Source organism: Chlorocebus sabaeus, chromosome 1, assembly GCF_047675955.1.
Source record: "Chlorocebus sabaeus isolate Y175 chromosome 1, mChlSab1.0.hap1, whole genome shotgun sequence".
Lineage (NCBI taxonomy): Eukaryota > Metazoa > Chordata > Mammalia > Primates > Cercopithecidae > Chlorocebus > Chlorocebus sabaeus.
In genome coordinates this window covers 9422100-9439128 of record NC_132904.1, presented here as the reverse complement: position 1 = coordinate 9439128, position 17029 = coordinate 9422100, and the positions used below count along the sequence as shown (strand labels likewise).

The following is a 17029-nucleotide window of genomic DNA, read 5'->3' as shown; positions in this document are numbered from 1 at the left end:
GGCAGCAGCCTCCCTGGGACTGGAAGGAACAGCCCTCTGGGGGGCTCCTCCTGGGCCCTACCAGGGGCCACCCAGTGAGATCCTAGGTGGGGCAAGGGTGCCCTGGATGAGAGTGCCTTTGTTGAGGCACCCCATCTGCATGAATCCTTGGGGTGCCAAACTACAACACAGCCCTCAAACTGCAAAGCTGAGGGTCAGTTCTGAGCAAGGGCACAGGGGAAGGCACAGTGCCCCTGGGAAGGCTGCTGGGGGCCATGGCCTCCTGTCACCTCTACCTGGCTTCTCCAAGGCCCTGCCCTTCTGTGGTGCCCACAGAAAGGTGTGTTGGAGGGAAGGAGGCAGAAGATGAAGTGGTTTCACTCCCCCGACCCAGAGGGACCAGAGGAGTAAAACAAACAAGCTTTAATACCAATATAGTTCTCTCTTAAATACTGTGTTTCCCAGGACAAATGCAGGGGCAGGCTCTTGGCAGAAAGAGTAGAAAGGAAATGTGGAACAAAATGGAATGAATGGCCCAGGCCCAGGGCGCCTGCCTTGGGCACTAGGGACTCGGCTGCCTCGGGGAAGGGGGAGTGACAGCAGCTCCCCCAGTCCAGTTATTGCAGAGGCGTGGAAGGCTCCCCTCCCTCCCCAGGCCTGAAACATTTCTCAGGATTACTTCTGCCCTTCAGCCCCAGCAGGGCCAAGGCCTGGGCTCCTCTGGTCTGGGATGGGCCCCTTTGCCCAAAAGGGCCTGCAGCTAAGGCGTGGGGTGGGGTGGGGAGCCCCTGGCCAGGCCCGCCGCTCTCAGTAGGTGCTCTGGTGGCCCGTGAGGATGTAGAGGTTGCTGTGCGCCTGTGGGTTGTCAGTGGGGATGCTCTCCAGGATGATGTCTCTGGAGGAGAGAGGAGTAGGGGGCAGGGCGGGAGACACTTGGCACATCAGCCCCTTCTCTGGCCTCAGGGGCATCTGAAGGGGAGGCTGGGGTGCCACTGCCTACCTGTGGGCCCCAAGCACTCGGAAGATCCTTGTTTCATCTGTGATCTCCTGGGTCACCTGGGAAGATGGGTGGGAAGCACTGAGGCCACTCCAGTAGGTCCTCTGCAAAGAGGTAGGGACCACAAGGCAGGGGATAGCCAGGTCCCTGGGCCCCACTCACCTCGTTGGTATCCAGGCTGCGGCCTTGCATCCCATGGCTCCAGAAGGCCAGCACGCTGTCCTGCAGGCACACTACGGGGGCCGGGCCATCAGCCCTGCACCCGGCCTGGAGCCCCCTCAGCCACGCCTGAGCCTGGGTCTGGGCCACAGGGGTCCTCACTGACCTCAGGTGACCAGCATGGCTCAGGAGAGGGGCTGGGGAATCTGCCTCCTCGTCCTACCGCCAGCCCCAAGTCCCTAAGCCACAATGTGCTCCAGGCCAGGGAAAAGCCTGCACCCCACCTCTGGCTCACTCACCCACAGTCTCGATGGGGAAGTCAAAGGTCAGCTCAGGCGCCAGTGTGGCCGTGGGCTCGCCCTGCATGTTGACAATCCTCACGCAGCCTGCACAGGGAGGGGGCTGGTGGGTGGGGACAGGGAGGCTCCCTTCTGGGAGGGCAGACCCATGTGGTCCCCTCACCCCCATACTCCCCTGCCCTAAGCCCTGCCCCCCAGGGCACTCACGTTCAAAGCTGACTAGGACTGTGTCCCTGTCCACCTGGATCACCTGCTGAGCTGAGCCTGGGATTCCCTCTGCAGGTAGAGAAGAGAAACCACCTGGCTGAGCCACCAGTCCCCCCAACCCCAAGTGGACACAGGAGCCAGGCTACAGAGAGCCCTTAGCCATGAGGGCACGTCAGCCTCACGACAGCCCTGTGCGGCTGGGAAACCTCATCTTCCTCCAGGGCTGGGAACCGAGGCTCTGAGAGGATGAGTGACCCATCCTGGGGCTCATGGGGAGTGGGGTAGGAGTCACGGGGAGCCACGGGAGGGCTCCAGATTTAGGGGGACCAGGCCTCGTGACCCAATCACTGTGACCTGGTACCAGTCACTTTACCTCTCGGAGCCTCCGTTTACTCATAACACAGGCAAGATGGCACTGCCTTGAGAGGCTATCATGAGGATCAAGAATAAAATCCTGGGCCGGGCGCGGTGGCTCAAGCCTGTAATCCCAGCACTTTGGGAGGCTGAGACGGGCGGATCACAAGGTCAGGAGATCGAGACCATCCTGGCTAACACAGTGAAACCCCGTCTCTACTAAAAAATACAAAAACCGGCCGGGTGCGGTGGCTCAAGCCTGTAATCCCAGCACTTTGGGAGGCCGAGACGGGCGGATCACGAGGTCAGGAGATCAATACCATCCTGGCTAACACGGTGAAACCCCGTTTCTACTAAAAAATACAAAAAACTAGCTGGGCGAGGTGGCGGCGCCTGTAGTCCCAGCTACTCGGGAGGCTGAGGCAGGAGAATGGCGTAAACCCGGGAGGCGGAGCTTGCAGTGAGCTGAGATCCGGCCACTGCACTCCAGCCTGGGCGACAGAGCCAGACTCCGTCTCAAAAAAAAAAAAAAAAAAAAAAAAAAAAATACAAAAACCTAGCCGGGCGAGGTGGCGGGCGTCTGTAGTCCCAGCTACTCGGGAGGCTGAGGCAGGAGAATGGCGTGAACCTGGGAGGCGGAGCTTGCAGTGAGCTGAGATCCGGCCACTGCACTCCAGCCTGGGTGACAAAGTGAGACTCTGTCTCAACAACAAAAAAAAATAAAAAATAAAAAAATAAAATCCTGGGCTGGGGACTGTGGCTCACACCTGTAATCCCAGCACTGTGGGAGGCCAAAGCCATAGATCACCTGAGATCAGGCGTTCAAGACTAGCCTGGCCAACATGGCGAAACCCCATTTCTAATAATACAAAAAGTAGCTGGGCGTGGTGGCACATGCTTGTAATCCCAGCTCCTCAGGAGGCTGAGGCAAGACGATCGCTTGAACCCAGGAGGCAGAGGTTGCCGTGAGCCAAGATCGTGCCACTGCACTCTAGCCTGGGTGACAGAGCAAGACTCTGTCTCAAAAATTAAAAAAAAGGCCAGGCACGGTGGCTCAAACCTGTAATCCCAGCACTTTGGGAGGCCGAGGCGGGTGGATCATGAGGTCAGGAGATCAAGAGCATCCTGGCTAACACAGTGAAACCCCGTCTCTACTAAAAATACAAAAAACTAGCCAGGCAAGGTGGCGGGCGCCCGTAGTCCCAGCTACTCGGGAGGCTGAGGCAGGAGAATGGCGTAAACCCGGGAGGTGGAGGTTGCAGTGAGCTGAGATCTGGCCACTGCACTCCAGCCTGGGTGACAGAGCGAGACTCCGTCTCAAAAAAATAAATAAAAAATAAATAAATAGAATGAATAAAGAATAAAATCCTGTGTGTGAGACCCCTGGCTCAGGGCCTGGCACCAGGTGCCTTAACCACGTGCGCCCTCCCTTCTCCCTTACCCATCATTGCTCACTATCACCCCGAGCTACCACAACACCTGGAATCCTGCTTCCTGGCTCAGAATGGGGCCTCTAGGCCCTGCCTTGCCAGATCTGCCCCTTCCCTGCAGCCCGGAGCAATGTTGACTGTTTTTTGTTTTTGTTTTTGTTTTTTTGAGACAGGGTCTCACTCTGTCACCCAGGCTGGAGTGCAGTGGCGCGAACATGACTCACAGCCACCTCTGCCTCCCAGGCTCAAGTGATCCTTCCACCTCAGCCCAAGTAGCTGGGGCCACAGGCGTGCACCAACATGCCAAAGCTAGTTTTTTTTGTAGAGTCAGGGTCTCAGCCTTGTCCAGGCTGGTCTCAAACTCATGAGCTCAAGCCCCGCCCCGCTCCTTGGCCTCCCAAAACGCTGGGATTACAGGCGTGAGCCACCATGCCTGGCCTGGCCAGGATTTTCTTAGCTGCCAAGCCCTTTGGTTTAATGAACCCTTTTATGGAAGCCCAGGTGAGGCTCGCTGAAGGGAGGCTGTGGGCCCCAGACCCCATATGGCAGCCCTCAAGGTCTCTGTGGAGCCACTGGCTGTGGGGAGCCTAGTTTGGGAGCCTCAGCCCTCCCTCCCTGCCTGCCTCCCTCGGTCTCTCATGCACACACACCTACCCCCAGCAGCCTGGCCCTTCTGCTCACCAGGTGGGATGAGGATGTCAGGCGTCAGGCCAGCCTCCAGGGGCAGGACATGGAACAGGACGCGGCAGCCAGGCCCCTCAGGCCCCTCGGCCCCCACACACACCTGCGGCAACTCCTTCCCATCCAGCACCAGCGGCTCCAGCATCCCAGCTGGGCTGGGCAGGGGGCTGGAGAAGTTCTAGGGGGCAGCAGGGATGCTCAGGTCTCCATTTCTCCCCCCAGAGCTCTGAGGGTACCCTGGGCCTCCCCCCACCGCCCCTCACCTTCAGCAGCAGGAACTTCTGCAGCGGCTCGTACCACTGCAGCAGGAGCAGACTGGTGGGCAGGGCGGCCAGCAGGAAGGTGGCACCCGTGTAGGGGTTCCGCACTGGCAGGGGAGCAGGCAGTGGGCACCGGGCTAGGCCTGCACTGCCCCCCACCAGGCCCCACCCCACCCCACCCAGCCCACTTCTTACCCACACGACACTGCAAGCAGCCTTTGGTGTCAGGAATCTTGGTGGACAGAGCAAAGCGCCTGTAGGGGTGACAACCAGGGCCTGTGTCCGGGATGCCATCCATGGGCAAGGCCCCTGCAGAGCACTCTGAGGCAGGCACTATCATCTTCCCTCTTTACAAGTAAGACTGAGACTTAGAGACACAAAGTAACCTGTCCCAAGAACAGCTGGGAAGGGCGGAAGACCTGAAGCCAGTCTTCCGGGCCTGCAGCCAGGATGGAGTGTCTCCATCCAGGCCAGGGTTTTGGGTCTCAGAATTGCTTCTAGCTCCGTGTGACTTCGGGCAAGCCACTTAACCTCTCCATGCCTGTTTCATCATCTGTAGATTGGAGATAATGGTGGGGCCCACCCTGGAGGGTCACAGTGAAGGTTTCATGAGTTAATACAGGGGAGGTGCTCTCGGCAGTGCTGGGAATCATATGTGCTCACAGAGGGCCAGCTCCTGTCATCACATATTAGGACTTTCCACCTATTTTGAGTCACTGAAAATCCTTGTCAGGTAAAGGCAAGGTATAAATAAAGAAATGCTGGGCGCAGTGGCTCACGCCTGTAATCCCAGCACTTCAGGAGGGCGAGGTGGGCAGATCACCTGAGGTGGGGAGTTTGAGACCAGCCTGACCAACATGGAGAAACCCCATCTCTACTAAAAATACAAAATTAGCCAGGCGTGGTGGCGCATGCCTGTAATCCCAGCTACTTGGGAGCCTAAGTAGGAGAATCACTTGAACCTAGGAGGCGGAAGTTGCAGTGAGCCGAGATCGTGCCATTGGACTCCAGCCCAGGCAACAAGAGCGAAACTCTGTCTCAAAAAAAAAAAAAAAAGAAAAGAAATGAATGAAGAAATGAGAGCGTGGAGGGGCCGGGGAGCATGCAGGCTCCAGCCCCACCAGGTTACACAGAGCGCCCACGGCCCATTTCACAGATGGGAAAACAGGCCCGGGGCAGTGAATAAACTTCAAAAGGCAAATGGCCTGCCCTCTGCTTCTCCAACTGAGGCAACAGCCCTGTGGGGCCAGGGGGTGGCTCGCCTTGCTATCAGGGGAGAAGCAGTGAGGGACAGTCATCAGAGGGGCCCTTGCCTTGGCCACTGGGTGTCCCCTATCCCTGCAGGGGACCCTCTGAGCCTGTTTCTTCCTCTGGGGAATGGGGCTTCCTGTCACCAGCCCTGCCACCTCCACCCAGCGGCCTGGGTCCTGTTTGTACCCTCTGCCAGGACATGGAGGAAACTAATATCTGTCTCTCCCTGTCCCTGGTCCTCATCCCTCCCTCGCCCCACATTCCTCCCACTCTCCTTCCCATCTGGTCTTTGGATGGGACAAAGGCATATATTTTGTATTTGTTTTTTCTCCAAACAACTCCAGTTCTCTGTTCTTTGCATTCAAAATGCTCACTGCGCCTCTGCCATTTCCTGAACACAGGCTCAAAGCTGCCTGTGACCTGTTGGGGCTCTGATGGGCCTGTATCCTGTAGGTCCTGGGCCAAAGCAGAGGCTCACTTGGGGACTGAGCTCAGGAAGCCCCAAGGCCACAGGGCTCCAGATGTGGTCCTGGAGTGAGCACGTTGCAGGAAGGGCCCTCCCGAGCTCCCCAGCTGTTGCAGCCACTGGCCTGGCCTCTCCTACCCTCTGTACCTGGTCCACTGCTTCCCACACCACCCACCTGGTCATGACAATGTCGGGGCCCATAGCCCAGGGCCCCTCCCTTCAGAGCCCAGCCCCACCCCGCCATGGACTTACACAGGTCCCACTTGCACATCTAATAGGCATCTTCATGCAACAAAATTGAATTCAGCTCCCCTTGAAACTGCCCCACCTTCAACTGATGACAGCTCTATCCTTCCTGATACCCAGGCCAAAAACCTTGGAACCACCCTTGACTCCTCTTTCTCTTTCATCAGGAAATCCTACTGGCTCAACTTTCAAAAGAGAATCAGAATCTGACTGTTTTTCTCTTCTGTTTTTCTTTTTTTGAGATGGAGTCTTGCTCTGTTGCCCAAGCTGGAGTGCAGTGACACGATCTTGGCTCACTGCAACCTCCATCTCCTGGGTTCAAGCAGTTCTCCTGTCTCAGCCTCCTGAGTAGCTGGGATTACAGGCACCCGCCACCACGCCTGGCTAATTTTTGTATTTTTAGTAAAGATGGGGTTTCACTATGTTGGTCAGGCTGGTCTTGAACTCCTGACCTCAGATGATCCACCCACCTCAGTCTCCCAAAGTGCTGGGATTACAGGCGTGAGCCACCATGCCCGGACTCTCTTTTTTTTTTTTTTCCTGTGATAGGATCTAGCTCCATCACCCAGGCTGGAGGGCAATGGTGCAATCTTGGCTCACTGCAACCTCTGCCTCCCAGGCTCAAGGGATCCTCCCATCTCAGCCTTCCAAGTAGCTGGGACCATAGGCATGCCACCACACCCGACTAATTTTTGTATTTTTTGTAAAGACCGGGGGGTCCCTATGTTGCCAGGCTGGTCTCAAACTCCTGGGCTCAAGTGATCTGCTTGCTTTGGCCTCCCAAAGTGCTGAGATTACAGGTGTGAACCACCATGCCTGGCCTCTGATCAATTTTTCACCCCCATCACTGCTACCCCGGCACAAGCTACCACCACCTCCTGCAGCCTCCTGACGGGACTCCAGCTTCCACCCTCGCCCCCTTCGCTCTGTTCTCAACACAGCAGTTTGAGTGAGCTCCTGAAGATGATCTCAACCCATGTCACTCCTCCATAGTGGCCCCCGGGCTGCTCTGAGTCAAGCCAAAGGCTGCACTGTGGCCATGGGGCCCTCCCTGATCATCTCCCTCTCCCTCATTCTGGCCACAATGACTTCCTTGTTGTTCCTCAAACAGGCCAGGCCCACTCCTGCCACCAGACCTTTGCCCTGGCCATCCCCTCGGCCGAGGATACCCTTCCGCAGGTATCCACAGAGCTTGTGCCATCACCTCCTCTAAGTCTTTGCTCAACCAACACTTTTTCAGCAAGGCCTTTCCTGATGCCCCTGTTGAAGACCATAGTCTGCAGTGAAAATGAAGACAAGAGAAAAACAGAGCCAGGAAACGCAGATGGGAGCCTGTGGTGCCACCGAAGCCTGGATACGGCTGAGCCTGAAGCAAATCCTGATCCTGGATTTTCAGTTCCATGAGTTGTTAAATTCTCTTTTGTGCTTAAGCTAGTGACTTGCATCACCGACAAGAGAAAGAATCCCAGCCGGGCGCGGTGGCTCAACCCTGTAATCCCAGCACTTTGGGAGGCCGAGGCAGGCAGATCACTTGAGGTCAGGAGTTTGAGACCAGCCTGGCCAACATGGTGAAACCCCGTCTCTACTAAAAATACAGAAATTAGTTGAGTGTGGTGGCGGGCGCCTATACTCCCAGCACTTCATGGGGCTGAAGCAGGAGAATCGCTTGAACCTGGTAGGCGGAGGTTGCAGTGAGCCGAGAACGCGCCACCGCACTCCAGTTTGGGTGACAGAGTGCGACTCTGTCTCAAAAAAAAAAAAAAAGAGAGAATCCTGATCAGCATACAGAGGGATCCCTTTAAAATCCTAGGCCAGCATCTAAGGCAGAAAGGCAGGGCTCTGCCACCAGCGTAGTGCAGCTTCCTCCTGGGCTGCTTTGCCTCCTCCCTCAGGTGGACTTTTTTTTTTTTGAGAACAGAGTCTTGCTCTGTCGCCCAGGTTGGAGTGCAATGGTGCGATCTCGGCTCACTGCAACCTCTGCCTCCCAGGTTCAAGTGATTCTCCTGCCTCAGCCTTCCAAGTAGCTGGGATTACAGACGCCTGCCACCATGCCCGGCTAATTATGGTATTTTTAGTAGGGATGGGGTTTCACCATGTTGACCAGGCTGGTCTTGAACTCCTGACTCAGTTGATCCACCCACCCTGGCCTCTCAAAGTGCTGGAATTACAGGCGTGAGCCACTGTGCCTGGCCCCCAGGCAAACCTTTACACCTCCCCAGCTCACCAGGCTGCTCCACCCCAACACATACTAACACATACTTGCTCTTCCCCCTGCCTGGAATGCCATTCTCTACCTCATCTGCCTAGAAACCCTGACACACTTTCAAACCTCCCAAGCTTGCCCGGTCTCTGAAGCCTCTCCACCCTCCCAGCTCTCCCTCTAACTGGACCTCAGTACCCGGTGCTAACCGTCCACATTTCTCTTTTTCTTTTTGAGACAAGGTCTTGCTCTGTTGCCCAGGCTTCAGTGCAGTGGTACGATCGCCATCACAGTTCACATCAACTTCAACCTCAACCTCCTGGGCTCAAGCAATCCTCCCGCCTCAGCCTCCTGAATGGCTGGGACCACCAGCACACAACGCCATGCCCAGGCCACCATGCTCAGCTAATTTTTTCCTTTTCTTTTTTTTTTTTTTTTTTTTTTTTGAGACGGAGTCTCACTCTGTCACCCTAGCTGGAGTGCAGTGGCGCCATCTCCACTCACTGCAACCTCTGCCTCTAGGGTTCAAGCAATTCTTCTGCCTCAGCCTCCCGAGTAGCTGGAGGTAGCTCAAACTCCTGACCTCATGATTCGCCCACCTTGGCCTCCCAAAGTGCCAGGATTATAGGCGTGAACCACTGCACCCAGCCCCATTTTTTGATTTTTTTTTTCTTTTGTAAGACAAAGTCTTGGGCCGGGCGCGGTGGCTCAAGCCTGTAATCCCAGCACTTTGGGAGGCCGAGACGGGCGGATCACGAGGTCAGGAAATCGAGACCATCCTGGCGAACACCGTGAAACCCCGTCTCTACTAAAAAATATAAAAAACTAGCCAGGCGAGGTGGCAGGCGCCTGTAGTCCCAGCTACTCGGGAGGCTGAGGCAGGAGAATGGCGTAAACCCGGGAGGCGGAGCTTGCAGTGAGCCGAGATCCGGCCACTGCACTCCAGCCTCGGCCACAGAGCGAGACTCCGTCTCAAAAAAAAAAAAAAAAAAAAAAAAAGACAAAGTCTCGCTGTCGGCCAGGCTGGAGTGCAGTGGCGTGATCTCGGCTCACTGCAACCTCTGCCTCTCGGGTTCAAGCGATTCTCCTGCCTCAGCCTCCAGAGTAGCTGGGACTACAGGCATGTGCCACCACGTCCAGCTAATTTTTTTTGTATTTTTACTAGAGACAGGGTTTCACCATATTAGCCAGGATGGCCTCAATCTCCTGACCTCGTGATCCACCCGCCTCAGCCTCCCAAAGTGCTGGGATTACAGGCATGAGCCACCCAGCTTGGCCTTTTTTGATTTTTTGTAGAGACAAGGTCTCCCTGTTTTCAGGCTGATCTCAAACACGTGGCCTCAAACAATCCTGCCTCAGATTGCAGGATTGGGATTACAGGCGTAAGCCACCACACCCAGCCCCGCTGTTTCTTGAAAGCAAGGACTCACCCATCTCCCCCGTTTCTTGAAAGCAAGGACTCATGGCATTATCCATGTCCCAAAGCCCAGCACAGGGGCCAACATAGCATAAGTGCTCAGTAAACGTTTGCTTAACTGTCAAGCCTCACATCCGAACAACCACAGCTCCCACAACTTGGAAAGCACTTTCACATCCACTATCTCCTTCTTGCCTCCCAACCAGCGGTGGGGAGGGGTGGGAAGGCCATCAATTGTATTGACAGAGGAGGAAACGGCGCTCAGAGAGGCAGAGTAACATGTCTAAGATTGCTGCAATCCCAGGAACTGGCAAGGCCATGTTCCAGCCCCTCGCTGCCCCTCTGCCTCCCGCTCCCTGCAAGCCCAAGATCCCTGACCTGGGGATGATGCGCTGGGTGAGGCGGTTGGTGGGGATGGAGAGGGGAACCTGTTGCTGTAGCCTCCGCTGCTCAAACAGGCCTGGGAGGTCATGGGCCCAGATGTGCGTGGATTTCCCTGCAGAAAGGAGGAGAGGCTGGGCCTGGGGTGTTGGTGGGCAGGATGCTGAGGCGCTGGAGCCCCTGCGGGCCCTGCCTCCCTGCCTGTCCCACCTTGTACCTGAGAGTGACAGCAGCACGTTGTTCACGCAGTAGAGCCAGGAGCAGCGATGTGAAATCAGCTGGAGGCGACAGAGGGACAGGCGGTCAACACCCCAGGCCCCCCAAGGCCTCTGCCCCCCCCAGTCAGCCAGGTCTCACCTTCTCCAGCGTATCCTCATGCAGTTCATGCAGGTTGAGTGTGTAGATGCCTTCCTCGGCCCCCACCATCAGGAACTGGTCTGCCAGTTTAGGCATGGGGTCAGAGGTCAGACACGCCCCTGGCCCAAGCTGAGAGATTCCTTGGGCTCCCACTTCCTCCCTGCCCCTGCCTACCCCGAGTAACAGGGTGAATCCAGGTGACAGCAGCGTGGATCCGCAGGGGGCAGCCGTTGAAGACCTTGGAGAAGCAGGCGCCCATCTGCGAAGGAGGCAAGAGGCTGGTGAGGGAGGGCAGGGGTGGTGGGTGGCGGGGCTGTGGGACTGCAGGGCTTGGGGCAAACACTTACGTGCACCTTGGGGGTTGGGGGGAGCCCGTGGCAGGACGACCTCTGGGAGGGAGGGAAGGAGTCAGGGCTGATGTGACAGCTGTAGCCACCCGTCTCCCCACCCCCGTAGCACCCACTCACCTCAGGATCCTCCCGCTGCTTCATGGTGGCCCAGGCCGTGGGCAGCAGTGGGGCGCTGTTGGGGCCTGAAGGAGGTGGGGGCAGGGTTCCTGCAGGCACAGGCACGCTGCAATTTCCTGCTGCAGCCCCCACCCTGGGGCTGCCTCCTGGTCTCCCAAGCCTGGGACTCACCTGGGGGACTGGACAGAGGCTCCTCTGCTGGAGGCTCAGTGGGGAGTGGCCCTAGGAACGGGGCCCGCTTGATGGTTCCCATGGCATCTTCTGGGGAGTCCAGCTCCTGGTAGGAGGGGCAGGGCCCAGCCCGGCCATTACCAAGTTGCCCTGTAACCATGTCCCACTCCCAATCGTACCCTCTGCAGTGGCCTGGATCCTAGCTCCAGCCTCCCTCCATGTGGCACCTGGAATTCTGAGGCTGACCGAATGGTCAGGCTCCTGTGGGAGGGAGATGAGGCGTGAGGCATGGTGTGACTGGCACCGAGGCCGTCCACCCCTTACCCCTCCCCCAGGTCCATGCCCCTCACCTTTCCTCCAGGGCCTCCTGGACCGACTGCAGCAGGCTCCTGGGCAGTGGGGCAGAGGGGTCAGAGGTCAGCCTTTTTTTTTTTTTTTTTTGAGACAGAGTTTCGCTCTTATCACCCAGGCTGGAGTGCAATGGCAAGATCTCAGTTCACTGCAACCTCTACCTCCCAAATTCTCCTGCCTCAGCCTCCCGAGTAACTGGGATTACAGGCATGGGCCACCATGCCCAGCTAACTTTTGTTTGTTTATTTATTTGAGATGGAGTCTTGCTCTGTTGCCCAGGCTGGAGTGCAGTGGCGCAATCTCAACTCACTGCAACCTCCACTTCCTGGGTTCAAGCGATTCTCCCGCCTTAGCTTCCTAAGTAGCTGGGATTACAGACATGTGCCACCACACCAGCTAATTTTTTGTATTTTTACTAGAGATGGGCTTTCACATGTTGGCCAGGCTGGTCTCAAACTCCTGACCTTGTGATCCGCCCACTTTGGCCTACCAAAGTGCTGGGATTACAGGCGTAAGCCACCGCAGCCAGCCTAATTTTTGTGTTTTAAGTAGAGATGGGGTTTCACCATGTTGGCAAAACTGGTCTCAAACGCCTGACCTCAGGTGATCCACCCACCTCAGCTTCCCAAAGTGCTGGGATTACAGGTGTGAGCCACCGTGCCCAGCCTAATTTTTGTATTTTAAGTAGAAATGGGGTTTCACCATGTTGGCAAAGCTGGTCTCAAACTCCTGACCTCAGGCAATCCACCCACCTCAGCCTCCTAAAGTGCTGGGATTCTAGGCGTGAGCCACCGTGCCGGGTCAGAGGTCAGTCTTTCTGCCGCCCCTGCCGCCCCTGCCGCCCCCTGCAGCTTCCCCATCCCTCACTTACCCACTGAGCTCTTCCTTTCCCAGTAGTGTCCACTCTTCCTCCCACTGGGGGAAACCGAGGTAGAGACCACGGAAAAAGCAGAGATAGACACGATGTGAGAGGGCGGTCAAGAGATTCAGGAGAGGAAAGACAGACAGGGAAGGTGAGATGGAAACACACAGGAGATGAGAGACACAGACAATGGAAGGCAGAGCTGAAGACTGTGAAAGAGAGGGCAACAGACAGCGAAGGAGGAAGAGACAGGCTGGGGGGTGAGGAGAGACAGTGACAGAACCGGTGAGAGCAGAGACAGGGAGTCAGATCACCGGGGACACACAGGTGGGAAAACGAGGCTGAGCAGGGTAGGGTGGGGGCTCGGGCACATGACGGCCTCCTTTTGGGAAAGGCAGGGTCTCTGTGCTACTTTCCAGCCACCCACCTAAAAGAACTTGAGCCAGGAAGGAGCCCCTAGCCCTCCAGGTCCCTGGGTAGAACAGGCTTGCTTGGACAGCCCAAGGTCCAAGGCCTGAGGTCACCCAGCTTCAAATCTCCCTTGATTTGAGCTGCTCGGCCTCCATCCGACCTCCCTGCCCCAGCTCTGGGCACCACCTTCCCCTCAAGGCCTGCCTGCTCACCGGCTCATTCAGTGGGTCAGTTTCCTTCCTGCGTGGGGCGCCAAATTTCACCTGGTGAACTGGGGGGCCCAGAGTACAGGGGTTAAGGAGCTGGAGTCTCAGGATGGACCCCCTACACTCACACCAAATCCGTGCGCACACAGGCCCCCCAAAATCTGCACACTCACAGCCCCTGCTGCAGACTCACACTGGATCTCCGAAGGGGTCCTCTCGGCTGGGCCGTGCTGCCCCCGGGAGTGAATGGTGTCTGGAAACATGTCATAGGTCTAAGGAAAAACAGAAATAGTGTGGACACACCTGGCACGCGCCTCATGCCAGGGCTGCTCTAGGAGCTTCCCATGCACCAGTGCATTTTGCTTTCATGACAGTCCTCTGGGACTATCATGAAATAAAATGGATCCCCACTTCACAGATAAGAGACCCCACACAGAGAAGTGCCAAAAATCATACAGAAAGCAAGAAAATGGCACAGTCATGGTCATGGTCAGCTTGGGCTCAAGGGCAGGGATCTATCAAGGGGGGGTGTAAAACTCAGCATGGCAGAGACTCCCCAAGCTGGAATGGTGCCAATGAAAGGAACCTCCACCAACACCGCCCTTGGGCTCCTCCTAAGCGGACCTGCCCGAGACTCACTTTCCAGCCCCCTCACCTACCTCCAGCTCACAGTCCTCAGGGGAGGGGGTCCCTAGATGAGGGTCACTGGCTTTGTCCAGCAGCTGTGTGAGGAGGGCCCGAGGGAGCTGCTGGGTTGTGAACGGGTGCTGGAAAGTCGGAGAGGGAGGTGATCAGGTTGGCCCCCGATCCAGGGCCCTGCTTTTGAGCACTAGGCCCCTCTCCCAGCCCCCTGCCTCCCACCTGCAGGAGCTTCTCTGCTGTCGGCCTCTTCTTGGGATTCTTGGTCAGGGCCAATTTGAGGAAGTGGTGGAAATTCTGGGTCCTAGTGGGCACAAGAGCCCCCCAGATCCACGTTAGCCCTCGTGCAGGGTGTCCTGCCAGCCGCCCCATCACCCCTCCAGAGGTATCCGCTGGGCCCGCCCAGGAAGGAGCCAGCTGAGGCCGAGGGCCACTGGCCGAGCAACGCTGCCTTGAGACACAGCGGCTCCTCCACCAACCGTCTGCCCTTCTTTCATGACCACGCTGGGTCTTCAGCCCACAGAAGGACCAGGCCCCTCACTCAGATGGTCTGTAGTGGCTCAGAGAGGACAGGGCTCTTGGGGTTGCCCCCCGGGAGCTGGCAGAGGCTCCTTGTCCACTACGGGGCTGACAGAAAAGGGGGTCCCGGCAGCAAGGTGCGGCCCTTACCAGCGAGTCTTATCTCTCAGTTTAGGCGGCTGGAAGCTGCTCTTCGACATGAGCATCAGGGCCCTGTGGAGGGCGCGAGGTCAGGGGCCACGGGCAGCAGGTCAAGGGTCAGGTGAGGGGCAAGTGTTGGGCTGACCTCATGGGGTGCAGGTGAAACAGAGGGGGCTGCAGCTCGCCCAGCTCAATGGCGGTGATGCCCAGGGCCCAGACGTCACATAGCTCGTTGTAGCCACCTTTGCGCTCCACGGCAGCCACCTCCGGAGCCATCCTAGAGGTGGGGTCACAGGTGGGATGGCCGGGTGCCCCCCTCTGTGGCCCCTGCCCCTCTGCCCTAGGCGCAGCCTCACCAGTAGGGAGTCCCAATGAAAGACCTCCTCTTGGCCACAGACGCTGTCAGCTCGCCTGACACCCCAAAGTCAGCTGTGGGAGAAACAGCCACTCTCACCAGCCCTCTGGCTGCCACTCACCCTCCCACGCCCAGGGCTCTGGCTCCGGTTGCACCTGGCAGGGCTCAAATGGGCAGGTGGCCCTGCTTGGTCACAGCTGCCGCAGGCCCTAGGCAAGGCCAGGTCCCTCTCCTGAGAGGCATCAACCACCCTCTATCCCTGACGGAGTGCCTGGTCCCATGTCAACTCCGTGCGGACCCAACCTCCTCCATTTTCCAGCAGGGAGAGAGTACCGTTCCATCTTCTAAGCAGGGAAACTGAGACTCAAGTGGCAAAGTGACTCGCCCAGTGACACCCAACCCTTGAGTCCAGGGTAGCCAGGGAGGGTCCACAGAACCCTCACCCTGATCGTGTCCCCAGGGTACTGACCCAGCTTGACATCTCCCTGGAGAGTGAGGAGAAGGTTGGCTCCCTGTGGGAATGGAGGAGAGAGAATCCCGTCTGGTGCCCCCGAGGGCCTCCTCCTCCCTCCCAGGAATGCCTTCGGCCTGGCGCCTACCTTGATGTCTCTGTGGATCTTCCCCTGAGAATGCAGGTGGTGGAGCCCCTGGGGACAAAAAGGAGTCCCTGAGAGCAGCCACCCAGCACTGTCCCACCTCCCCCGAACCCCCTCTCAGGACTGGGGCCCCCCACCCAGGCTGCTTCTTCCTCCCCTCTCCCCAAACAGGAAGTGACTGAGCCAAGAGGGAAATGGGCTGCTTCCGGCAACAGGGCTGGGGCCCCTCTTCCCCAGGACCTGGCCCCTCGGGCCAGCCCCACCCGAGGCACTCCACCCGCCTCCCTGCTGGTCATCTGGGCTCCCAGCCCACAGCTTCTGGAGACCAGAGGTGTGGGCACCTCACAGGCCCAGCTACCTTCAGAGCCTCTCGGCAGACGTAGGCAATCTGCCGCTCCTCCAGGGGCCCAGTGGCTGAAAGGAAAAGGGAGAGGCTGGCCTGGGGGCCCGGGGTCATGCCCACCCTCCCAGGCTACCCTGTATGGGAAAAGCAGCAGGCACTGTTAAGTGAAAGCCGTGTTGGCCACGTCCCCTCCCAACTTAGTGTAGGATACTAAAGCCAGAGATGGACAGCATTTCTCTCAAGGTCACACAGCCAGGCAGGAGTGGAGAGGAGCCCAAGTCCAGGGCCCAGAGTTCCCCTCCGGTACCCCAATGGGGTGGGGGTGGGGGTGGGGGAAGGCTGGGGCCTGCTGGGGCCTGGAGCTGTGGCCTCACCATGGTAAATCTCCTGCAGGGAGCCCCCTCCGCAGAACTCCATGCAGATCCACAAGCGGTCATTCCTAGGGGACAAAGAGCTGGAGTGGGCACACAGTAGGTCGCATGGGGGCTGCCTGGGGCCAGGAGGATAAGGCAGCCTCACCTGAGGTAGCTGCCAATGTAGGCCACCACATTGGGGTGACGGCACTCACGCAGGATGGTGATTTCCTGCTGGAGGGAGCTGATGTCGTCCCCTGGGAAGCACAAAGCATCATGGGGGGGCGCGCTGGGGTTGCCCTGACTCAGTGCCCCCATCTGCAAAATGGGCACAGAGTGCCTCCCTCCGGACCAGGCAGGTGCCAGGTGACAGCACCTCCTGGGGTACGCCTCTCAGGGGTCTCGGAAACGTCAACCCTCCGCCCGCACCCCGCGCCCGCAGGCAATCTGCCCTCCCTCTGGCGCAGAGGCCCGACCCGGGCCCTCACCTGGGTCTAGCTTGACTATCTTCACGGCGGCCAGTTCGGACGTGACCGTGTCGCGGGCCTGCAGGGGCGGAGGGTGAAGCGGGATGGGGGGCGGGGCCGGGGGCTGGATCCCGCCGCGGGGTGCGGGGCTGGCACCCTCCTCCCGACTCTCCCGCCCGTCCCGTCGCCCGGCGCACCTTGTAGACGTCGCCATAGGTCCCGGCCCCCACGCGCTGCAGCAGCTCGAAGCGGTCCCGCGGGTCCTGCAGCGACACATCCCGCAGCAGCGCCATGGCCCGGCGCCGGGCGGGCCGGCGGGCGGGCGGGCGGGCGCGAGCTGCGGAGCCGGCGCTGGGCAGCGCGGGGCGGGGCGGGGCGGGCGCCAGTGGTTCTGAGGCCGCGGGGGCGGGGCTGGGGCCCGGGGGCGGGGCCGTGCCGGGGATGCCCCACCGCCCGGCCGGGAG

General features: G+C 58.5%; 1 protein-coding gene across 7 annotated transcripts; it reads right to left on the bottom strand.

Moving 5' to 3' along the window:
* Positions 1–346: 346 nt before the first annotated feature.
* Positions 347–16888, bottom strand: MAP4K2 (mitogen-activated protein kinase kinase kinase kinase 2). 7 transcript variants are annotated; one of them, XM_073014911.1, is made up of 32 exons: positions 16763–16888; positions 16587–16644; positions 16265–16355; positions 16120–16184; positions 15761–15816; positions 15406–15453; positions 15276–15318; positions 14808–14880; positions 14597–14728; positions 14461–14523; positions 14014–14095; positions 13812–13919; positions 13346–13424; positions 13159–13217; positions 12545–12588; positions 11673–11711; positions 11550–11583; positions 11323–11428; positions 11152–11240; positions 11032–11073; positions 10859–10943; positions 10685–10764; positions 10545–10605; positions 10325–10442; positions 4562–4620; positions 4370–4473; positions 4080–4284; positions 1642–1710; positions 1435–1521; positions 1139–1209; positions 980–1035; positions 347–874 (listed from the first exon to the last, which is right to left on the bottom strand). In XM_073014911.1, the coding sequence occupies exons 1-32, from the start codon at positions 16856–16858 to the stop codon at positions 787–789; spliced, it is 2490 nt and encodes an 829-aa protein (XP_072871012.1). In that variant the 5' UTR covers positions 16859–16888; the 3' UTR covers positions 347–786. The 7 variants fall into 7 exon arrangements, with proteins under 7 accessions (XP_072871012.1, XP_037855031.1, XP_072871014.1 ...); XM_037999103.2 differs by having other exon boundaries at positions 4107–4284; XM_073014913.1 differs by having other exon boundaries at positions 11152–11216.
* Between the last annotated feature and the right edge of the window lie 141 nt (positions 16889–17029).

Bases quoted from the DNA above. Each gene is read 5' to 3' on its own strand.
- MAP4K2 (XM_073014911.1), bottom strand. From the start codon at position 16,858: ATGGCGCTGCTGCGGGATGTGTCGCTGCAGGACCCGCGGGACCGCTTC. The intron at 14,096-14,460 runs GTAAGGGCCGCA...TGTGCCCACTAG, and splicing joins CTGAGAGATAAGACTCGCTG to GACCCAGAATTTCCACCACT. The intron at 11,584-11,672 runs GTGAGGGGCATG...TCCCTCCCACAG, and splicing joins CAGGAGGCCCTGGAGGAAAG to GAGCCTGACCATTCGGTCAG.